The 21,472-nt window shown below is 35.2% G+C and overlaps 2 protein-coding genes across 4 annotated transcripts in view; one reads left to right on the forward strand and one right to left on the reverse strand.

Annotated features, from left to right (window-relative positions):
- Positions 1-3,158, reverse strand: part of LOC128991818 (uncharacterized) — a 39,535-nt gene extending 36,377 nt beyond the window's left edge. For all 3 annotated transcript variants that reach the window (XM_054415019.1, XM_054415018.1, XM_054415017.1), the window contains exon 1: positions 2,673-3,158. The gene's annotated coding sequence lies outside the window, so the exon portion shown is untranslated. The remainder of the gene's footprint in view (positions 1-2,672) is intronic.
- On the forward strand, positions 2,210-20,563 carry LOC128993140 (protein-associating with the carboxyl-terminal domain of ezrin-like). The gene is made up of 12 exons (XM_054416898.1): positions 2,210-2,326; positions 8,936-9,121; positions 9,842-10,027; positions 10,656-10,747; positions 11,152-11,315; positions 11,692-11,881; positions 12,270-12,409; positions 13,209-13,387; positions 14,156-14,296; positions 14,499-14,565; positions 17,561-17,676; positions 18,334-20,563. The coding sequence occupies exons 1-12, from the start codon at positions 2,210-2,212 to the stop codon at positions 18,676-18,678; spliced, it is 1,923 nt and encodes a 640-aa protein (XP_054272873.1). The 3' UTR covers positions 18,679-20,563.
- Positions 20,564-21,472: the final 909 nt, after the last annotated feature.

The raw sequence follows: 21,472 nt of genomic DNA on the forward strand, positions 1-21,472 counted from the left end.
CGTGATTCCATAATGCAGATTAATCTAGGATTTTATTAAAAAAAAAAATATCTGTTTGTTGGGAAGACACGTTCTAACTTCAAACGGAGATATATCCGTTACAGTGTAAGTTTGAGTTTTCCTTCGTCACGTCGTGTCAGTTCATATCGTACTTCTGTGCCTATGAATCACACACAAAAATTTGCCTATGCACATTTCTCTAGCAATGTTTTGAGAAATTGGTTGTGGGGTTACTGTTAAAGCTGGAATTCCTTGACATGGGGGATGTCAGTTAGTTGTCTCAGCCCTATCAATTACATAAAGTTGTCAATATAATGTCTCTACAGAATGTTAGGTGTAGTGGAATATACTTGAAGTGAAGTTGGATTTTATTCTTGAACTGTTAGGGGCCTCCTCATTTATATGGTCGTGCGGCTCCATTGGCAACAAATAATGCAAATGATATGATACAGAAGAAAATCAATTTTAAAATCAGAAAATAACATTGAAAATACTTCTTTTGGACAATTCTAACTCCCAATAAATATGTGTTGTTTAAAATACAATATTAAAATTAACAGCTGTTTCATTAAAAAGTATTATCCACACGGCCAAAATGTAAACAAATATGTGGAGGGGTCTTTAAAGGCTTCTGGGGCAGAGCCCTAAGCGAATTTACTTCGTTTTTCTTTTGATAACTCATCTACAGACCAAGACCTTTCTTTGGACACCTCTACCAAGTTTCTACGCCCAGCCGTTCTCTCTAATTAGTGAAGACAAAGTTTACAACTAAATATTTAGATTCCCCCATGTTAATCTTATGGGAGAAAACCCAACTTTGGTGGAAGATCCTGCCCAAACTAATAACGATATCAAAGATCTAAAACCACTTTGCAAAACTACAGATCAGGGCCATTTGTTTGACACTTTAATCATCAAAATCAGTACAAAAATGAGGGAGGAGTTCTGTTTACAAAAATCGGCTTAGCGTATTATATATATAGATAGCGAATTATAGATTATAGTGAATTATAGATTATAGTGAATTATAAAAAAATAGACAATCCACAAAATCATATTTTTCCAAATTAGGCATCATGACTTTACAACCAATATAATATTTGATGCTATTTATGTAAGAAATCCGAACACACAAAAACACAGTAAAAATTCACATGAACTAACTTTAATGGTGGCTCAAACAATTCTCCGAACAGCTTGATAATTGTGCAACCCAAAGTAGGCCTACTATATTCCTCTGTTGTTCAAATCTCCGACAGCCAAGAAGAGTAACATCCAATCAAGTCAAACTAACAACGAGTAGAAATACAACATCGATTCAAGTGAGATTTAAAAACAAATTAAAATCATCCTCTACAGTTTTTTGTTTTAAGAGTTTTGCCGGACGTAACGTGTGATGAGGTTCTGTCCTTCCTAAATTTTAAGGTCCTACAGTTCCAAAGAAGGTTTGTTATGACACTTTTCAATGAACAGACCATCTTGGACGCTCCTAATTCATGTAAAGCCAAAGCCGCTCGGGACTACATTAACCAACATAGACCATCCACTCATGTACCATCATCTCCATCATCTGACAACTTTAATGACTACCTCTTGTATAATTTCCGACCTACTTCTGTTAGAGCCTAACGCAGTTTACTACCTCTCCAACCTAACCCCAACTAACACCCTCAAAAATTGGAAAAAGGCGAGTGAGAAAGATCTGATCAAAATAGTATAAAGATTCAAGGATTCTTTTAGTCGAGATGTAAATGGAGTTTCAGGTCACATTCTCAAATCTGTATTTAAAATGATTATTGCCATTCTTGCTTTTTAGCTAACAGCTGCTTAACTGAAGGTGTATTTCCCGACAACCTGAAGATAGCCAAAACAACTCCTATCTACAAGAAAGGTGACCCTGCACAGCTTGCCAATTTTCAGCCGATATCAATTCTTCCTGTTTTTTCCAAGGCTTTGGAGGCAGTTATGAAAAAACAATAACTTAGAGCATGGAGGAATATTTAGAGCGAGAAATTGTGATAGTTTAAGCTTGTATTGTTGTTACTTTGTTCAGAAATGTTTATTCTTGTTTTGTCCTTTGTATTTTGTTATTGTCAAATGATGGTCTTATTCGAGAACAATAAGTAACTTGTTCAATGGTTCTCAACATGGGTTAAGAACTGGACGAACCACAACCTCTGCACTCCTTGCCTATTCAAGAACATCTCTGATGCCTTTGAATCTAATCCCCAAACAAGCAAACGCTGCTCCTCGCAGACAACACTTAGTCAAACTGCTAGGATTCTGGGTTGATTGCAAACTGAACTGGAACCACCATGTTGAGAAGGTATATGCGTTAGGCTACACAGATATATTGATCGATATTTTCATTCGAATGAGTGTACCTTAGGACCCAAAGTAAAGTGCAGCCTGGGCTGTACTTGACAAAAGAAATAACTTAATTTTAACTAAGTTTCGGTAAAAAATCAATGAGTAGGCCTAGCCTAGTTCATAGTTAAAAAATGTTCATAGGCCTAGCCTAATTTATGGTCTAGCCCACATGTAGGGCTAGGACTAGTCTAAGTTAATTTTAAATGTTGCATCATAAGTTTAGGCCTAAGTTATAAGCTTGAGGTTAACTTAACTTAGCCTACCCATAAAATTTAAGCTTGTGAAAATGTAAGTAAGCCTACCTGGAAAAGGGAGGTGTAAAATTAACCAAAACTTCGTTTTTTCATGTCAAACAGTTCTGTGGCGTCTATTAACCCCGACCCAGCATCTAAGAAAGCAAGGAAGGCCACGCTAAGACAGAACTGTCACCATGGTTATTGAAATGAACAACTAGGTTAATCAGGGAATACGTAGATAATTGATAAAATGAATATCTAGAGTCACTTGTCGTAGTTTGCTATTTGACAAATCGTTTAAAAAACGTAAAGAAGGAAATTGGCTAATAGGCTAGTTTTAGTTTCAGGATCACGAAAGCTATTATCTAGCCTAGTTCAGCTCAGCAAAACAAAGCCTCCTAATTTTAAGTTATTGGCTACAGTTCTGAAGGAACCTTAAAATTCAAATATAGCCTAATGTTTGGCTAGTACTGTAAATTATAAATTTGTTTCATGATTCGAACTGCAACACTGCAAGACTTGGCAAAACTTGACGAAACTAAACAAAACGTGAACGTGAACCTGTGAACGTGTGAACTGTGAAGTGAATTTACAAAGAATTGGATAGTAGTGAATTGAATACACAAAACACAACACACAACACAACACAATACGAGACGAAGAATAAGAAGAAACGAATGAACCATTGAACACTCCGGTGGGGCACACGGGAGGGACTAAGGCTAACATATCTTGTAGTGTCAGCGTTCGCCGCTAGAACTGCTAAGTTGAAATAATTTAAAATTATTATTATTTTTTTAATTTTTAGTCATAAAATTAACTTTTTAATTATAAAATATTGTTTCAAATTATAAAATAAATTTTTAATTTATTAAACTGTCATAACATAACCTAACCAACCAGACTTGCTGATAATATAAAAATCTAATTAATAATTACTTATAATTTTTAATTAAAAATTAGGTAAAACTGAACTTATACTACTTATGTTATATTGAACTTTTTTTGCCTTATCTACCTAAATTAGACTATTTTAAGCACTTTTTACCATTGGCACTTTTGGGGGAAACGTCTATTTCACCCTGAAAATCGTGTTTGAAAATCAATAAAAATGCTAGGAATCTATGATTTTAGACGCATGTAAAACTTTTTGGGTACAATTTCTTAACTGGACTAAACTATCAAATTTAAAATATTGTTTAATAATCTATATATTTACGAGCTATATATAAGTTATAAAATTAAACTATCATAACCTAACCTAACCAACCAAACTTGCTGATAGTGAAAACATCGAATGAAGGTTTACTAATAATCGGTATTATCATCGCCAAGTTAAGAAACTGTAGGTAGGTACCCAAGACCCAACTTCTTTTTACTACGTGTCAATAACTTAATAGGACTAACCTAACCTAGCATAACCAGGGTTTAGCCTACCCAAAATCGGTCATTTTGGCACATTGTACACCTAAGCATGGGTTAGGTTGGGTTGGGTTAGGTTAGGTTAGGTTAAGTTAGTTTATTATATATTTATTTTGGTTTACCCAAAAATGGGGTACCCTAATTTTTAATACCTAGCCTACTTTACTATTTTTCACGATTTTCAAACCTGGTTTCCTGGGTAAAAACGGCATTTGCCAAAAAAGTGTTTAAAATGGACTAATAATAGAAAAAAACCCACCCTAAGTTAAAAAGAAAATTATCAAGCCCCAAAAATCATTGATTTCTAGCATTTTTCTTGATTTTCAAACGTGATTTTCAGGGTGAAATAGGCGTTTCCCCCAAAAGTGCCAATGGTAAAAAGTGCTTAAAATAGTCTAATTTAGGTAGATAAGGCAGAAAAAGTTCAATATAACATAAGTAGTATAAGTTCAGTTTTACCAAAAATTAATTTTAGAATTTAGTATTATAAAGTTTAACTGTCATAACCTAACCTAACCAACCAAACTTGTTGATATGAAAAATTTGTTGACAAAAAGTTAGTGCTACTAGCGGGATTCGAACCCGGGACCTCCTGAACACCAATCCGAAACTCTATCAATTATGCCACGAACGCCGCTGAAATCACATCGTTTCGTTACGGTAATCGTGTCGCCTCAAGAGAAGACATTAGCCACTAGAGATATGACGTCACTACACCTTTAGCCTTAGTCCCTTCCGTGTGCCTATTCCTTGAACACTCTTCTTGGACTTTCTTTTCTTTATCTTAAACTTTTACTTTCTCTCTCTTCCTTCTTTTCCCCATTCTCTAAAAAAGCTGATTTGGTTAAACTACCATGTAACTATACTATTTTTAATTACTTTACTGGTTACACAAACAACGTTAGGATTGTATTAGCATGGTAGTAATTTACGAGTTATAATAATAATAATAAAAATAAATTATAATAATAAAAATGATGGCAAAAACCAACGGATATTTGTCAGAAAACAAAACCAAACTACAACTCAAAATCCCGAACCAAACCCAAAATACGTACCAATCATAAACAAAAATAAAATATCAGAAAAAGTTGGCAACGCTTCACGCTTCGAAAAAAAGCCAGCTACACACCTGCATACCAAGTCAAAAATCACTACTATAACATTATACAACAGAAAAAAGTACAGAAGCCCACCCAATAGAAAACGAGAGGAGTACACAAAATAACCTGCAATTCCTAGTATATCAAACAATACATTGGCTATACAAACAGGCAATTTCCCAGCGTTTTAAAGAGCACAACACAACACTACCTGCAAAAATTTTCACTTCGACTGTTTATCCCCCCCGAAAACGCTAGGCACGAGTCCGGGATTGTTTTTCACTTTACTTAAGGCTAGACCTAGGGGTTGCAGCATTATCACTTATATAAAATCCATTGGGATTTGGCGGGATATGAAACCGAGATCTCGTGGACCGAAGTACCGCGCTCAAACCACTAGACCAGCTAGCTTCACCAGCCACTTTGACAGTAGCAAAACCCCTCAAACAAAACCCCACCTACTCAATCATTCCCCAATTCCCTCACAGTTTTAAACAAACGAATAGTACTATAAAAGACTATAAATATTCCATCATCTTTAAAACTGTAGATGAAATTAAAAAAAAAAAAACTAACCGATATGGCAACATCGCAGAGAATATGCACCGTTGCAGACACAGCAATTTCGGGAAACCCCAGTCAGTCCACAACCCTGACATTGTCAGTAGATTTGTCCAAGATGTGCTAGAAGTAAGCCTCCCACAGCTCCCACGTTTGCGGCCTTCGAAGTGGCAACATCTCAAAAGTAGGGTTGTAACAGCTGTTTTGTTTTGGAGGCAGGTAAATGGTATTTATGTATTTTTTTAGAATATGAAGTTTGGTTACTGGGCTATTAAAATGAAAAATATTGACTCCACCTTTAATGTACAAAAGTGGATTCCCAATTCTATATGTTATATTTTCAATCTTTTAATACATTTATGTTCATAAATTTAAATGAATAATGCGCGAATTAATGAGCTGGTTGTCACCTGTCTGCTATTTTATCTGATGGGATGTCTGGCGCTCTACAACACTACTTGCAACGTTGCCAATGTATCAACCCACGCCACGAGTGCAAGCAACTTCAGTGATATGATATACAAACTGTACAGTAGTGACACACGCCAACTTTCCGGCGCCCTGGGATGCGGGGAACGATCCCAGACATTACCCTTGCATCTGAGTCTCTTTTGCCAAGGATATGAAAGCCTGGAGAGTCCTGGAGGATTACACGGCCAGTGACCACCAGTACATAATTTTTGATGTCCTGGATGGTCATCAGAGACGAGTAGCCGCGCTTCGTCAAGTGCCCGTTCGATGGAATTTAAAAAAATTGGACGTGGCAAAATTCAATGAAGCGCCATCTTACGAGGAACGCTGGTGGTTCCTCCCGCATCTAACGTAGCTCATGCAGAGGCGGCAGTTACATCCATGATGGGACTTTTGTAATAAACATATTTTTGTAAATGATCAAATAGGCCTATATCTGATCATGATATTATTTTTACTCAGTTAACCACAACCGAGCAAGGCTTGGCCCGCCCCCCCCCCCCCCGGTACTATGTTATTTAACCAAGCTCTAGCAGAGTAACACAAGCGCCGTTTTCCTGCTTTTTCTTGGAAGTTGTTCAACAAGCTCCCCCCAGAGATCAGCAGTCTTCCAGAAAAAAAGTTTGCCAGGGTTCTACGAGATAGGGCTTCTTCAAGGAGCATACTAAACTTACTCCGTGAGAGAGTATTTTGATGACAAATGGTAGAGTGCACAAATCACCTCCGTAGTCACCCGCCAAGTTCTTATTTTTATTTTTGAATCTTTCAAATTTATTTTCTTGAAAGAGTACAAGTTTTATTTGTTGTAAATAATTAATATTTATATTAAAAAATTGACGCAGTTTATCCAGCTATGCTGGTCAACAACGCAGCTTTGGTAATAAGGTAATAATTCAATCAAAGGCAACCATATAAATTAAGGGTTGAATCTCGTAGGCTATCTCAAACTGCTGGTGAGACAATGAATTAAATTAAGAAGAGGGAGATAATTATTAACAGTAATGACAACAGGGCAAAAACGACAACATAATAGGTTATATAAAAAATAGTTAACAAGACAAGTAAAGGGCAAAGGCAGGGCAGACTGAAGAAAAAGCAATGCTTCTTGTTAACTGTTACATTTATTTAGTTCCTAGCATCTAAAATGAGAATGCATTACTGCGGCCAGACGGTCGTTGTAAACGAAAAAAAAACTAAATGAAAACAAGACAGCACAGACAACAGAACAAGAACTAGGCAGTAGGCTAGGCACTAGGCCTAAAGTGACAGACGACATTTCTTTCAATTAATTTCAAACCTTCACTTACTACTTTGCTAATTAATTGCTTTTTACTTTATTAGCTGCTGATGCTAAGTTATTAGTAAAAATTAGTGATTGCTGAGGTTGAGTGAATTTTCAGAGGAGTGCAGAGTGCTCTGGACTGCTGGGCAGGTGACGAAACCGAAAGGTTAACTTCCCGTCCTGACATATTTATGAACCAAGCGAAACTTTACTAAATAACTGTGTAGGTATTTGTTTATTCATATTTTCATTTTCTTGTTAATGGTATGGGGTTCAGTTTCTTAACTGAGCTACGCTAATATCGATAAATAACCGATATTTTTTACTCTATCAATTTTAAAATGAAACTGTCATAACCTAACCTATCTCGAATCAGGTATAAAAACAATATAAGGAAATCAAATATCCATCCATGATCCAAAATCACTAGGCCTATCATGGACTTGTCACTTATTTATTACTAGGCTATGGCCTAAATATTATAATATGCCTAATGGTGTTAACCAAGTCCAAGTGCATAAATAATATTCGATTGACGTCAAATGTACAGAAAGGCGGTATGCATACTGACAATAACACAATGTAGCCTAATTATAGCAATATTATCAATATGTAAACTTATGAAAGTGTACGTTATTAACCTTACAAAACTCGTTTTGACTTTAATAAAATGTTTCACTTGGTACTTAAAAATGACTTACCGTATATTGAAAGTTCATTTATAGGCTAATTGTTTTGGGACAAAATGTAAATATAGACAACATAAGATTGTTATTAATACACTATTTTCATGATTCATATTTCTAATTCACTAACTCCATTAAAAGTTAAACTTTAATTTGAGGATACACATAAAATGAAAGATTAATTTTTTTAAGGCCACACTTAGGTAGTTTACGTCCTACACTCATTGGAATCAACATATCGATCGATATATCGATTATTTCACTCGATTTATCAAGTTTGGTTAGAGAGGTTAACCTAACCGAATGAAGTAATCAATATATCAAATAATCTACATATCGATGTATTCATGTCGAATGAGTGTAGGACAAAAACTAAAGTGCAGCCAACATTTTGAAATATTAGACTTTTTCTGTTTGTCTAGTTTAAAATATTTTTGTTAGTTTGATATATTTTAATAGCCGGTGTTAAATAAAGGCTTACCTCATACTACAGACTGAGACATGGCCGGGCAGAGGGGTCATTGACCTGTACAGTTTAAGCTTAGTTTTCTTAGAGGTATAAATTATATTAATGGAGGTACAAAATAGTACGAAATAAGTACTAAATGATGGTATACATATTAGGATCAAATTTGAAAATGTCTGGGCCAGCGTTTCACTGGCCCGGAATCCTAAATTAATTAGTTATCCAGTACCGAGTGGGGTACTAATTTTTTTGTTTGTTGGTACTATATATACAATTATATTATAGTACAATCTCCAAATCTTAATCAGGCCTATCTTACTTAGGAATTTTTGTTTCAGCTGACTATGGGCAATGAAAAGAGTCAACCAGCCGGCCTAACCATAGATGAAACTCCAACTGAAGTTACGGATGGCTGGAGTTTGCATGGAGCAACTTATGCAGTCGGAAGTGTTCCCAAAATATCTGTATTTGTTTCAACATGCCCTGTGTCATCAGAGAGTTCACATCTAGAGAAATTCACAAAGGTTTATTTCAAATCCTTAACTCCATTTACGATTTACTATCGATGCCGTCCTCATAGAAAGGGGAATCTTCAATTTCTTGTGTGAATTTGTATGTGTGTGAGAGTGTACTTGAGCATTGCTTTCCTATTTATTGTTTAGGCTATATTTGTGTTCGTCAATTCAGTTAGGTATTTTTAATGGTTGTTTAATCAGGTTGTTTGAATTGTTTTTTAAAAGTTTTATTTTCACTTGTTTCTTTGACTTTTTTCGGCAAAAGATTTAAACATTTTGATCCCCATGTTGTTTGGAGTTTTACTAGTTCTATTCAGCCTATGATACAGCCTAGTCAAGGTTTGTTTTGTGGGGTTTTATGTGGATTCGTGAATGTAGTTAGTTTAGATTGGGAAGGTAAAGTTTAGGTTATAATGAAACTACTTCTTAATTTTACCAATTATTAATTTTAGTTTAGAAATACATGTTTTTAAATTGAAACTAAGTACAGTATGCTGTAAAATCCAAACACGATGCCGATATTTTTGGCCACTGATAAAGATAAGTAGGCGTATCTAGTTAGTGTCGCAATGAACTAGGATTCAAATTTTATCAGCGTGAGCTGTTTGAATTGTTAGCTGCAATTCAGTATTTTCTAAGAAACCATAATGTAGGCTATACAATGTTATAATTGCATACACTTTGTTCTCTTGCAACTATTTCATTCAGAGCACTTTATTCTGTTAACAGAATGTGATGGTCTACAGACATCCTTGTATTCTGAAGTACGTCTCCCACTGGCGCAAGGGCTCCAAGTTCCATCTAGCCACTGAGCAAGTTCAGCCTCTTGCTCAAGTTCTTCCGTCTCAAACCTCATTGCAGATCTGCGTGGGTCTCCAGAGTGTATTGAAGGCATTGGTGTTCCTTCACGAATCTGTGAGTAGTTCGGTTTCTCTAATGATTAACTGCACAATCAGTTTAATTAGATGCAATATTTTGTTCCTTTTTATTTGTGTTACAAAACTCCTCACATGTTTGTAAATTCCTACCGGGGAGATCAAATCCCCCTCACACACCGAAGGCTGAGAAACTGACCTAGACTAAAAACACACTCAATATTTTAAAACCAACTTTTTCCCATCCAAACCTAGTGAAAATAGAACATGGATAGGATGTAAAACAGTATTAACCGAACAATATCATGAAACAACACAATATCATACATCAAATCATAAAATGTAAACTCATATTTTTACCCAATCCAGTTGGTCCCATTCCAGTTTCGTTTGTTGTTATTTATAACATGGTTATAAATTGGTATAACATGGTAATAAACATGGTAATAAATTATGTGAATTTGATACAGACTAAAAGCACGAACACTTCAGATCCTGTAGAGTAATTAAAGTTTGAGAAATAAAGCTGCTGATATTCCAGTTTCTGTGTATAGTTTGTCCTAGTTATCAATTATGAAAAATTAAACTTATCTTATTGCCCTTTGCATGATTGCATTTTCACACCTATTTTTTTACAATTGCCGACTAGTAACATGGCTGGTTTCCAGGGAACTGCTTCTCACAATAACGTTTGTCGTGCGTCCGTCTATGTCACCCAGGGTGGGTCATGGAAACTCGGAGGTCTAGAATATCTTTGCAGGTTAGTGAACTGGTTTACCTTCTTTACAAAGAATTTACATCTACTTTAAGATCGTAGGATTGAATGGTTTTGAATAATATCTCTAAGACTATACTGACGTATGAGCCGTGTAGCTGAGTGGTTATGGCACTTGTCTTGCAGAATGGTTGCTGGTTCGATCCTGAAAAGTCCAGAGTTTTGTAATGGTTTAAAACTCAAGGGACCACGTTGTCCTAGACCATTGGGCTTTTGATCAGTGATCTTGGAAAATTAACCAAACTAGGGAATTGACTGTGCTGAAATTTTATGTGTTGGTAGATTATACACAAACAGATACACAAAAACCTCCTTTGTTTTCTGATGTTATGGATATTACTCGCAAACACATTCCTAGAATCATTATAAGCAATAAAATCTGTTACCAGATTTAACGAGATGAGCAGCCGCTATCTAGAAGAGACAAGAACTCGCCGTTACGACCTGGCAGTTGCGGCCAATGAGAGTGAATCACTTCCACAACCCGTGTCAGCTGTGGACGCGTACGCCTTCGGAGTTCTGGCGTCGGAAGTGCTGATCAACAAGAATCCAGGTAGGTTTGATTTTAGGTTCACCTAAAAGAAGAAAAAAACTGTAGGCTAAACATTGCAGATAGATTTTTTGTCAGTCAAAAAAATCAGGCATTTTACTACGAATTATTTGTACTCGTCCTCACTGTTGGTATCTAGACCTACCACAAGCTTGTTTTGGGAAAAAATATATTTTTCATTTTTGTACTCATAATATGTGGGAAGAACATGAAAAAAGTAGGCATAATTTAATCAGTGATCAATCCTTGAAGTTCAAGTAATGGCTAATAAAACTTTTGTTTCCTCTATGTACTGATTCTTGTAACAGCGCAATTTTGATTGAGAATGTCACCTGTTTAAGAGCTACGTTATTATGACTAACGAGATGTTTATTTGTAGATGAGGTGCCAGGAATGTCAGACTTCCTGGAGCTATGTAAGAAGCAACTTCAGAGTCCAAACTGTGAGGTTCGTCCCTCTCTCTCTTCCCTCCTCTCCCACCCCTTCTTTTCTCACGAGTTCCTCTCCATACATAACTTCCTGGTGGATCTCCCCATCAAGAAAGAAGAAGAGAAACAGGACTTCTTCAGGTTTGTGTGACATTGTGTTTGGTATTCTCCATGATCCATCGATGATTTTTAAAAGGTCACACTACCAATTATCTGCTTTTAATCATCACCACGTTTTTATTGAAGCCAGACATAGCAGTATCGAGATTGTGTTGGATTTCTGACTGGAAGAATCATGTAAAAAAGATCACACTGAAAGTACTTTTTAGTATTTTTAAGCTAAAGAAATTGGCAATTGAAATGAAAATAATATTACTGCCATTGAATTTTGTTTGATATTTTACTTAATTAATTAGTCTAAATATAATAAATTACTACCAAACTATGGTCCAAATTTAATGGTCTAGAGTTGGGTATTGTTAGTTAAACATATTTTACGGCCTCTGACACGTTTTGGTGGTAATTGCAGGAACCTATCACAGAAGCTGAACAGTTTCCCGGAGGAGACCGTAGCTAGTCAGCTGGGCTCACTGTTGTTGTCTCGGATGGTTCTGCTCGACTCCACGGCCCAGACGTTTCTGCTGCCGCAGGTGTTTGTACCACGGAGAGGTAGGTTAGGTTCAAAAACACCGCCATCTTTGAATTGGGCAAGATTCCACTTGAACGTAGAAACTGTACAAAGAAAGCATGTTTAGCACCTAAATAAACTTCACAATCATTTCCACTATTGCAATCACTTCATGGAATATCCTTTCCAAAACTATTTAAAAGTAAGTTCAAAAAGTGAGGATATTCATATCTTGTAAACATCTTAATTAGTAATGATACTGCTACTGTTTTAGTCTCAGAGCATGGAGGAATGAAGGAACAAGTAAAGCTTTCCATAAAAGATTTTTATGTCACTTGTATAAATTCAACAATACCTCGGTAATTTTTAAATAACAAGTCAAGACAGCCATCAAGGACTGGGAGTTTGCTTTTTATTTATGGTAGAAATATATTTTAAAAAGAAACAAAATACAAAAAAAATTATATATTCTGTTGGGAATAACATAGGAGCCAATTCTTGATTTGAATTTCATTGTTGGTGATGGTGAGTTAATCTTGTTTAAATGTTTACTGCGGACATTTTCCATCACAATGGTAAAATACAATACACAACGTTTTGGGATCTGAACTCTGATCTTGTCCTCTGGTGATAGAAGCAAAGTCTTTTGAATTTCCTGCTTCTATATCTGCGTCCACAAACAGTTCTCTTAGTTCCTGATTTTCTCCCTCCATTGCCCTTAATTAGTTGCACCAACAGAGTCAAAATTGCATTAAAATGAAAGATTGAAGGCTTGAAGCTAGAAGTTTATGTACTATCCTTTTTCAATGTTTTATATCTTTGGTTATTTGAATCTTCTAGAGGACAGCAGTGAGAACGGTTTGTTCACTGAGAACACATTCAAGACACACATGGTACCACGACTTCTGCCGCTGTTCTGTGTGCGAGATGTCCAGATCAGGCTCATCCTACTGTCTTACTTCCAATCCTACTGCGCTCTCTTCTCACAAGTCCAATTGCAGACTAGAATACTTCCAGAGGTAAGTTCTTTTTTTTATTCTTCTGTTTATTCGTAGATGTCAACTAGATTTTACTATCTATTCCTCACTTCCTCACTAAACATATATCTTCCCCCTTCTATCCTTCTTACAGGTGTTACTCTCATTTTCCTTCCTCTATTACTTATCACTTTCAGTTTCCTAGGAATTGTCTCTTGCTATCTTCTTCTCACAAGTCCAAACCGTCTTGGTCATACCTTCTCCACGTTCCCTACTAAGCTGTTTTCCAATTGTTTCTGATATTCAATTCCTAACTCTATCCCTCTATTTATTCTTGTAATAAACCTTAAAAATCTTATTCAGCTTCTATTTTGCTCCATTCTCTTCTCTGAAAATTCTGTTCTTCTTAACATCAAGTAGCTGGCCTGTAACTTTGTCATTTTCGTTGGCACCGCATTATCGTATATAGTAAGTGATTCCCACTTTGATAGAGACCTACTCCTCTATTCATACAGCCTTTAATGGGAAGTTTCCTTATCTCTGTTTGTTAGTTAGCCTTAAAAAATATGAAATGTTAAAGTGTGAACAGTAATGTGACGGGGTATTCTTGAACACATCCTTCCTTCACAAGAAAAATTTCATAAGATAACAATTATTAAAAACCAGCCGAACATCATGGTTATGAGAGGTATCTAGTTGGATGTAGATGTGTAATTGTCTGGTACGGGTAGGGGGTAGCACTCCAAATAAAGTGTTTATCTCAAACATCATAGTTTAAGGTGTTGTAACTAACTTCTTTGCTATTTCTAGTTGCTGGTAGGCATCAAGGATGTCAACGACAGTGTCGTCTGTTCCACTCTTCGAGCCCTTGCTGAGCTGGTGCCAGTCTTGGGAGGTGCTGTTGTGATTGGAGGAAAGCGAGCAAAACTGTTTGCAGATGGCCGGCCAAAGGTAACAAATGAAACACAGTAGTCTCAATTCAAGGTTACAAATCTCAAACAACTGTAAGAACCTTTTTAGTGTCACCTTGCTTGTAGAAATCCACACTATTGAAAAAATTCATATCATAAAATATAATTATTTTTCTACTCAACATATCACAACAATACCAAAACAAAATGGGCTGAATTACAATTTTATTTTGATGTTTCAGACTGTAAAACCCTCAACAAAGCACCGGCAGAGTAAAGACTTTAAAGAAGATCCTTCTGAATTCCTTGGTTAGTATATTAGTAGGATCTATTTATAACTTAATTTAACTAGTCTGGTCACGGGTATAAAAAGTAGCTGCTCAATCACTACCTCGCCAGCTTATCTGCCTACTCGGAACCTCCACGCCTAGGTCTCAGGAACACAGTGGACGCTAAATCTACCACTCTGATCAAGTTAATTTAGACCCTTCCGACAGTTCCATATCATCTAAGATCTGTTGATCTGAAGTGATGAGCTAAGAGCTCTTGGCTGCTTGCATACTTGGGAATAACGAATAGAAATTCTAACGAATAGCGCTATTAGTTAGTTTTTTCGGCTAACTTCTATTTTATTCATTAGTTTTTAAAAAGAGCTGGAAATAACTTCTACTCAGTTAGTTTTATAGCCAACGAATAGATAATATATTCGCTAGTTTTAAATCGGTAGTTTTTTTGGTCAGGCGAAAGTATTTCCAATACGGGTTATTTATTTGCCGTGTTCAGTGAGGGCTGCGTGCGTAAGTGAGAGGTCAGCGCCCTTGTGACAAACAACGTGGGGGGTGGGGAAAGAGAAAGTCAAAGTCCAGTCGCTTTGGTATGCAGTGGACTCGGTGGGCGAGCCAATGGCAGCCAATAACAACACCCCAAGCACCGAAGGGTGGGAAGGGGGAATGTTTGTTTGGCGATTGATCTGTAATCTCAAGTGTCAAAGTCTTCACTTCAGGTTGATGTTCATTATCTGACCGTGACAGGTGTTAATTTTTTGTTAGTTTCTTAGGTGTATTGTTGTTATATATATTTTAGTGATAGTTAAATATTTTTTATACATAAGTTATTAAGGTGTACGGTTTTAATTAAGTACCGGTACAGTAGATTAATAACATTTGTTTGCAATGGTGGGCGAGTGTGATATCAAGTGACCAAACTTAAGTGACATATTTCAACAAGTTGAAAAAAAATTAAAAGGGTGGAATCCCGTTAAAATGTTTATTGTGTTTACCCAAAACAAAAATAATTAAAGCATCAGTCACAAGTGCTTCGAATTTGAGAGCGCATGTTAATAAGTGGAGAAAAAGTATGATGGTCTCGTTTTTAAGTTGAACAGTTGTAAATTATGTTTGTGTATCGAAAGTAATGTTTATGTCAGGAAAGGTGAGATGATCACTATTTGTTTTTGTCTTTTGAACTATTGAAAACAGAGTGATGACAAGTTTTTATATCACATTTGTCGGGGAAATAAATGTGCACTCAAGTTTGAGCCTAAATATCTCTGAGATGAACAAACCGATTTTCTTAAAACAAAAATTAAATATAAGCTGGTTTAAATAAAATTTACGTGGTGTCAATTAAAAAATTTTTCATTTACCAGAAAAATTTATATAGTTGAAAGATACTAAAAAGTACCGGTTTTTAAGAAACTCTGCACTAACACTGAAGTTTAAAATTTATTTGTAAACAAACCACTGAGCCAATCTTTCTGAAATTTGTATGGCTTATTGGTAGGTTCATTGTTAACATTTCCATGCATTTAAAAATTTTTATCCACAATAGTTTTTATGCTGCTGTTATTTTTTAAAACGTATGCTAACATTGTTAATAAGACACTGAAAATTTCGTTCAAATTAACATCATGTTTGCCGTGACACAATAAATAACATTAATATGACAGATTTATAATGCGAACAAAGGTGGTTTTTAAACAGATTTATATTTGTAGACAAAAATTTCTCCCGTGACTGGCAGCGGGCCGCCTGGTGTTTGTACGATATTTCCCAGCCGGGCGGTAGCACTTGCGAATCTGCGACGTTGCCGTGTACCTGGCTACCACACTGACATTGCCCGGCAAACTAATGTGTAAATCATTATTTGTTTAGTTAGAAATTTACATAAATTTACTAACAAAATATTCACTAGTCATGAAACAAATACATTATAATAAGATAAATATAAATATACAAATTAAAAAACACCTTTGTTCACTGCGAACGCCTGTTCAGAGCGGCAAGCCTAGTCATTACTAACAGACGAGGAAACGGCGACACCAATTTTGAATAATAACTTCTTTTAAAGTTTAATAGGCATTTAAAGTAAATTTTGTCGTAGTAATGAGTGTAAAGTGTCATGTAAATGTGACGATGTCTAATTAATATTTAATTATAACACAATTAGTAACCAAGATGTGTCATTATTTCATTACGTATGAAATCCTTTAAAACAACTGTCCAACAAAAAGCTATCTTCTACAAATGTTGAAAACTAACTTTATTTTCTATCAGTTAGTTTTTCAACTAACTAATAACTTCTATCAGTTACTTTTTAAACTAACTAACTAGTAACTTCTATCAGTTACTTTTTATGGGACTAACTTCTAACTTCTAACTAGTTAGAAATTTTGACTAACTTTCCCAACTATGGCTGCTTGTCTATCTGATAAGATAACAAGTGCCATTAATGCGACCTTGGCTAGTTCGACTCATCGCTTAATCCAACTGTGCAATCGACAGTCAGGGGGTGACAATGTTATTACAGTAATATCATGACCATTAAGTGGACATCATCACCATCTCCCGCAACCACTGCAAAAACTAATTTATCCTCTGCAGTCATCAAAAAATCATGTTTTCTGCGATAGCAGAAAAATACCGAGCATATATCCTAAACTCGTGGGGATGTCATCATCGCTTCCTGGAATCAAGGCAAAATCCTTAACTGCTCCTCAGATACCTTCTTACTGTTCCGGTCAAGGTCCCGGTCTCGCAAGGACTGATTAAAAGGAGTTTTAATGCAGTTTTAGAGAATATAATATGTCTATTTCCTCTATCCTAAGTAAAGCCTCCTACACTTCCCTCCAACCATAGAAGGTGTCAGGTCCAAGATTACCTCTAAGGCTGGAGTTGCACAGGATCTCATGGCTCCTGCCATGATGATACATACTCTGCACACTCTTCAAAGATATTGTGTTCTCAAACCTGGCTCTACCAGCCAGTCTAATATGTCTAATGTCTAACGTACTGTTTCTTCACAGAAGAGGGCGCCGTTGAGGGAGTACTGCCAGAGAGACCGTCACCAGACGGAGGGGAGTACGTCCCAACCCCCTCCCCTAGCGAGGAAGAGGAAACTTGGCCAGACTGGGACTATAAGGTATGTTTGTTGTGGGATCCAGAATTTATTCTAGGGTACAGCCGGTCGCTATTAACTCTACATAAGCTTTATGGGGTTGTCATCAAAATATCAAGTAAAATAGTAATAACTACAGACCAAAAATGTAGTAAATATTTAAATTATATTGAGCACTGGTTACTCTACCAAACATCAACTAATTAAATTAAATGTTTGAGTGTGAAGCATTTTTTTATTAATATCAAATTAATTTACATTATTCCTAATCTAACTCTCAGGGCTATACTTGTATGGTTTCCTTACTGTGTAAATTTTTCTTTACTCTTAAGAAAAGCAAAGCAGTCCTTTTTGGTTTGTCGGTAGCTCAGTCAGTAGTGTCGCGGACTTCGGGCTCAAGGCAGCGTTGTCGTGGGTTCAGATCCTAGTCACTACTTTTTATCAGTACAGTTTGCCCTTGTACTGTAACGGCTCACTCCTTGCTTTGTTGGATACGTTCCACGCACAGATCTGTAGTCTAGTAGGACAGGAAAATGTAAGGTTAAAATAGGCTTCTAACCTAAAAAAAATTATCAAAGGTATTTTCATTGTTTTTTTAATCTTTCCAAAGAGTGTTGTTTACTGTTACATATTTTTTCCTCTTCTGATCACACTTTACCTTGTAATCTATGTAATTTTTAGACCAACCCCACTGCAGCAGAACCAAGTTTTACCCTCACCATGGCTGAAGAAGAAAGCAAAAGTGAAAGCACAGAAATGCAAAGTGCTGCAAAAGACAAAAAGGACGTAAAAGGCGGAATCGACTCTTTGGAACTTAGAATAAAACCGAAAGTTAAGGACGAATTTGAAGACATTTTCCGTGACATGGAGCCTGTGATCTCTAAACCTCAAGTAGTCCATGTGACGGAAGCTGCCAAAGTGACGGATAAGTTCGCCCCTTCCACCGACCTTGAGGCGGACGGCTGGGGCGAAGATTTTGATGCTTGGGACAACATCGACAATGACAACCAAATATCCGTTAGCTAAGATATAAGTGTAAACTCCAGTATCTAATTTTTCTATACCATGTAAGTATTGTCGATTAAAGCATTTATTAGGACATTTTATTAACGGATCATTCTACAGGATCGGTTTAGTTGTATTTTAAAATGTTTAATTTAGATTGGACAATTTTTGAATAACACTCCAAGAGCGAGAACTTAAGACAGGTGTTGCTGTGTTCAAAAAAATAAAACCAGCTACAAATATAAGTTTTACGTAGTTTACGTTTAACTTTGTCAGGGATTCTCAATGAAATCGATAAAAATGTGCAGCAGTCATGCAATAAAACAATACAGCTCAAAATTAACTAATTCACATCACTTTTTAAAAACAACGTTCATTTCACAGAACAAAAATTACCAAATATAGGGGTTTAAACAAATCGTGTTGTTAATTTTACTCCAGTGGCTTTTAAAAATTAAAGTAGTCCAAACGCTTACAATTTTTATTGGTTTATTAGTGTGAAGTGTTTGGCATTGACCAATATGTGGATATGGCCTCTTGCACCTAAGTCTAAAGATGCTATCCACTAGCAACACATTCCAAATGTTGAATACCGTCCACATTGTTTTTTCCACACACATCACTTTTTAATATTATTTTGTATTTTATCGTGAATAACCAGTTGAAACAAGTTATTAAAATTGTATGAAACCCACAGAGTTTTAAGAATAAGTAAAACTCTGATAATGTTACAAGAAAAAGTAAATGTACATCAATTGACTGATTTCACAAACACTCACATGTCATTTATAATCTAGTAAATTTACTAAAATTAAAAACCATCGGGAAAATGTGTTAGTTCCTACAAGTTTGTACATAGTTTAAGGTTAATTAATAATTATGCAACGTATGGCGTACAAGCCGAGGTTTTAAGTATTGATGTTGGAATGGCAGGGTTGTGTCAGAATAAAGACATTTTGGCACAAGAAACATTATATAAACATCATTACAGTACTTGCTAACTATTGTGAATGAATTGTGTAATTGTATTTGTATTTCTTGTACCAGAATTGACTCATTCCCATTCAGATAAGCTTACTATCTCACCAATAATACTTACAATTTGTACATAGGTGTGTTATAATTTAATCCATTGTCAAATACTTTTGTTTTATAATCAATGAGTCTATTGTAAATCTACAGGTGTAAGTGTATTCTGCATATTATACACATTTGGAATTGTAATATAGTCTTTGTATTGTATAGTTCATGAATTCTATTAAAATAAAATGTATATTTTATAATTTATTTTGAGTCTAAGGTGATTTCTTCTAAAGAATTGTATAACGTGTCTGCAAATATAGAAGAATACTTTTAGGTGGTGCATCCATTTGTCTTTCTAAACTCTGCAATATTTTTAAGAGCTAATTTCCGAGCAAGTGTGCAGGATTTGATAAAAAGTTATTGGACCATAAAAACTCAAGGTTGGGATTGGATAATTGAGGTACATAATTTATGAGAATTTTTATTCATTATTTTCTGTATTTGAGAAGTTTCAACTAACGATAAATATGTTTTGAAACACTGACGACAAATCACATAAAAAGTGTTGTAACTAAAAATAAAAGTTGTTGGATTGTGGTTTATGTGTCATTTATAGAATGAAAAATAAAAGTGCCGCAAGTGTTTTAACATTGTTTTAAGTTGGTTGCCCATTGGAAGTATTTTTTTCTATGTATTTAGGGTAGAAAATACTTCTTCTAAGAGCAGAACTTTCTCTTTAAAAATGTATATGGACCTAGCATAATGTTTCTGTTAAATTTAAAAGAATATGTTATTTTCATTGTTGTTTTGATATTCTATTTTATATATTTGTTATTTATATGAAACTGTTATTTTTTCTCTTGAGAGTAAAGGATTAAGGCTGTTTGGCTTTTTTATTGAACCGATTTTTAAATCTGTATTTTAAGATGTTTTGGTTACTTAACGAAAGAATGTTCAATAATTTGACAATGAATTGAAAAGATTACTGAACTCATGTTATTCAAGAAATATTAGAAGACCATATGATTTATCTATAAACCGGCTGCACAGAACACATCTCTGTTTTTATTTGTAAATTCTTTTTCATCACTCTGTATTCGAAAATAGCCCATTTCCATACAGCTGAGATCTTCAAAAATCTTCAATTTCCATACACCAAAAACAAATGGTGATCAGCTGACTAATCCTGACATAAACATTACTTTCACGAAATAAACATTACTTACACTACTCAAACAATATTTGCCTGGCATCAACAAAGTTACAATCAGCTGAATTTTGCACTAAAATTAATTGTATAGCATTTGTTTGTATTAGAAAAATGAATAGCCTATATTACAAAATATCAGATATTTTTTTTATTTTGATGAAGTAGTTTTTTCATCGTGATAAAAAGTATCGTTCAATACTCGTCACGAAAGTCCCATTTCGGGGCTTGATAGTGTTTCCCATACTCGTCGATCTCGTGACTACTAGCGAAATATACTATTACCTTAAAAAGCTTTTTGGCAAGAATTTTAGAAATCTCATGAGTTTTCTAATGAAAATTTGTTTTTACTATATTCTGAATTGACGACAATAACCAGAACTGGTGCTGACGTTAATCTGTGGCTCATTATTTGTTAAGTAGGCAGCTGTGTCCTAATTGCTTTAATTACTGACTTACCAACGTATTTGTAAAACATATTTTTATGGCAAATATGTTTTTTTCTAATGTTTCATTGTATTTTTCACAACAAATATCCCCCTTTATCAACATAATAGTAAAGTAAAGGTACAAAAGAATTTTTTA

The sequence above is a fragment of the Macrosteles quadrilineatus genome, unplaced genomic scaffold (genome assembly GCF_028750875.1).
Source record: "Macrosteles quadrilineatus isolate MER2022 unplaced genomic scaffold, UCM_ALF_1.0 Scaffold_4__1_contigs__length_99947679, whole genome shotgun sequence".
In the NCBI taxonomy this organism is placed as follows: Eukaryota; Metazoa; Arthropoda; class Insecta; order Hemiptera; family Cicadellidae; genus Macrosteles; species Macrosteles quadrilineatus.

Bases quoted from the DNA above. Each gene is read 5' to 3' on its own strand.
- LOC128993140 (XM_054416898.1), top strand. From the start codon at position 2,210: ATGCCTTTGAATCTAATCCCCAAACAAGCAAACGCTGCTCCTCGCAGA. The intron at 2,327-8,935 runs GTATATGCGTTA...TTTTTGTTTCAG, and splicing joins GGAACCACCATGTTGAGAAG to CTGACTATGGGCAATGAAAA. The intron at 14,566-17,560 runs GTTAGTATATTA...GTTTCTTCACAG, and splicing joins AGATCCTTCTGAATTCCTTG to AAGAGGGCGCCGTTGAGGGA.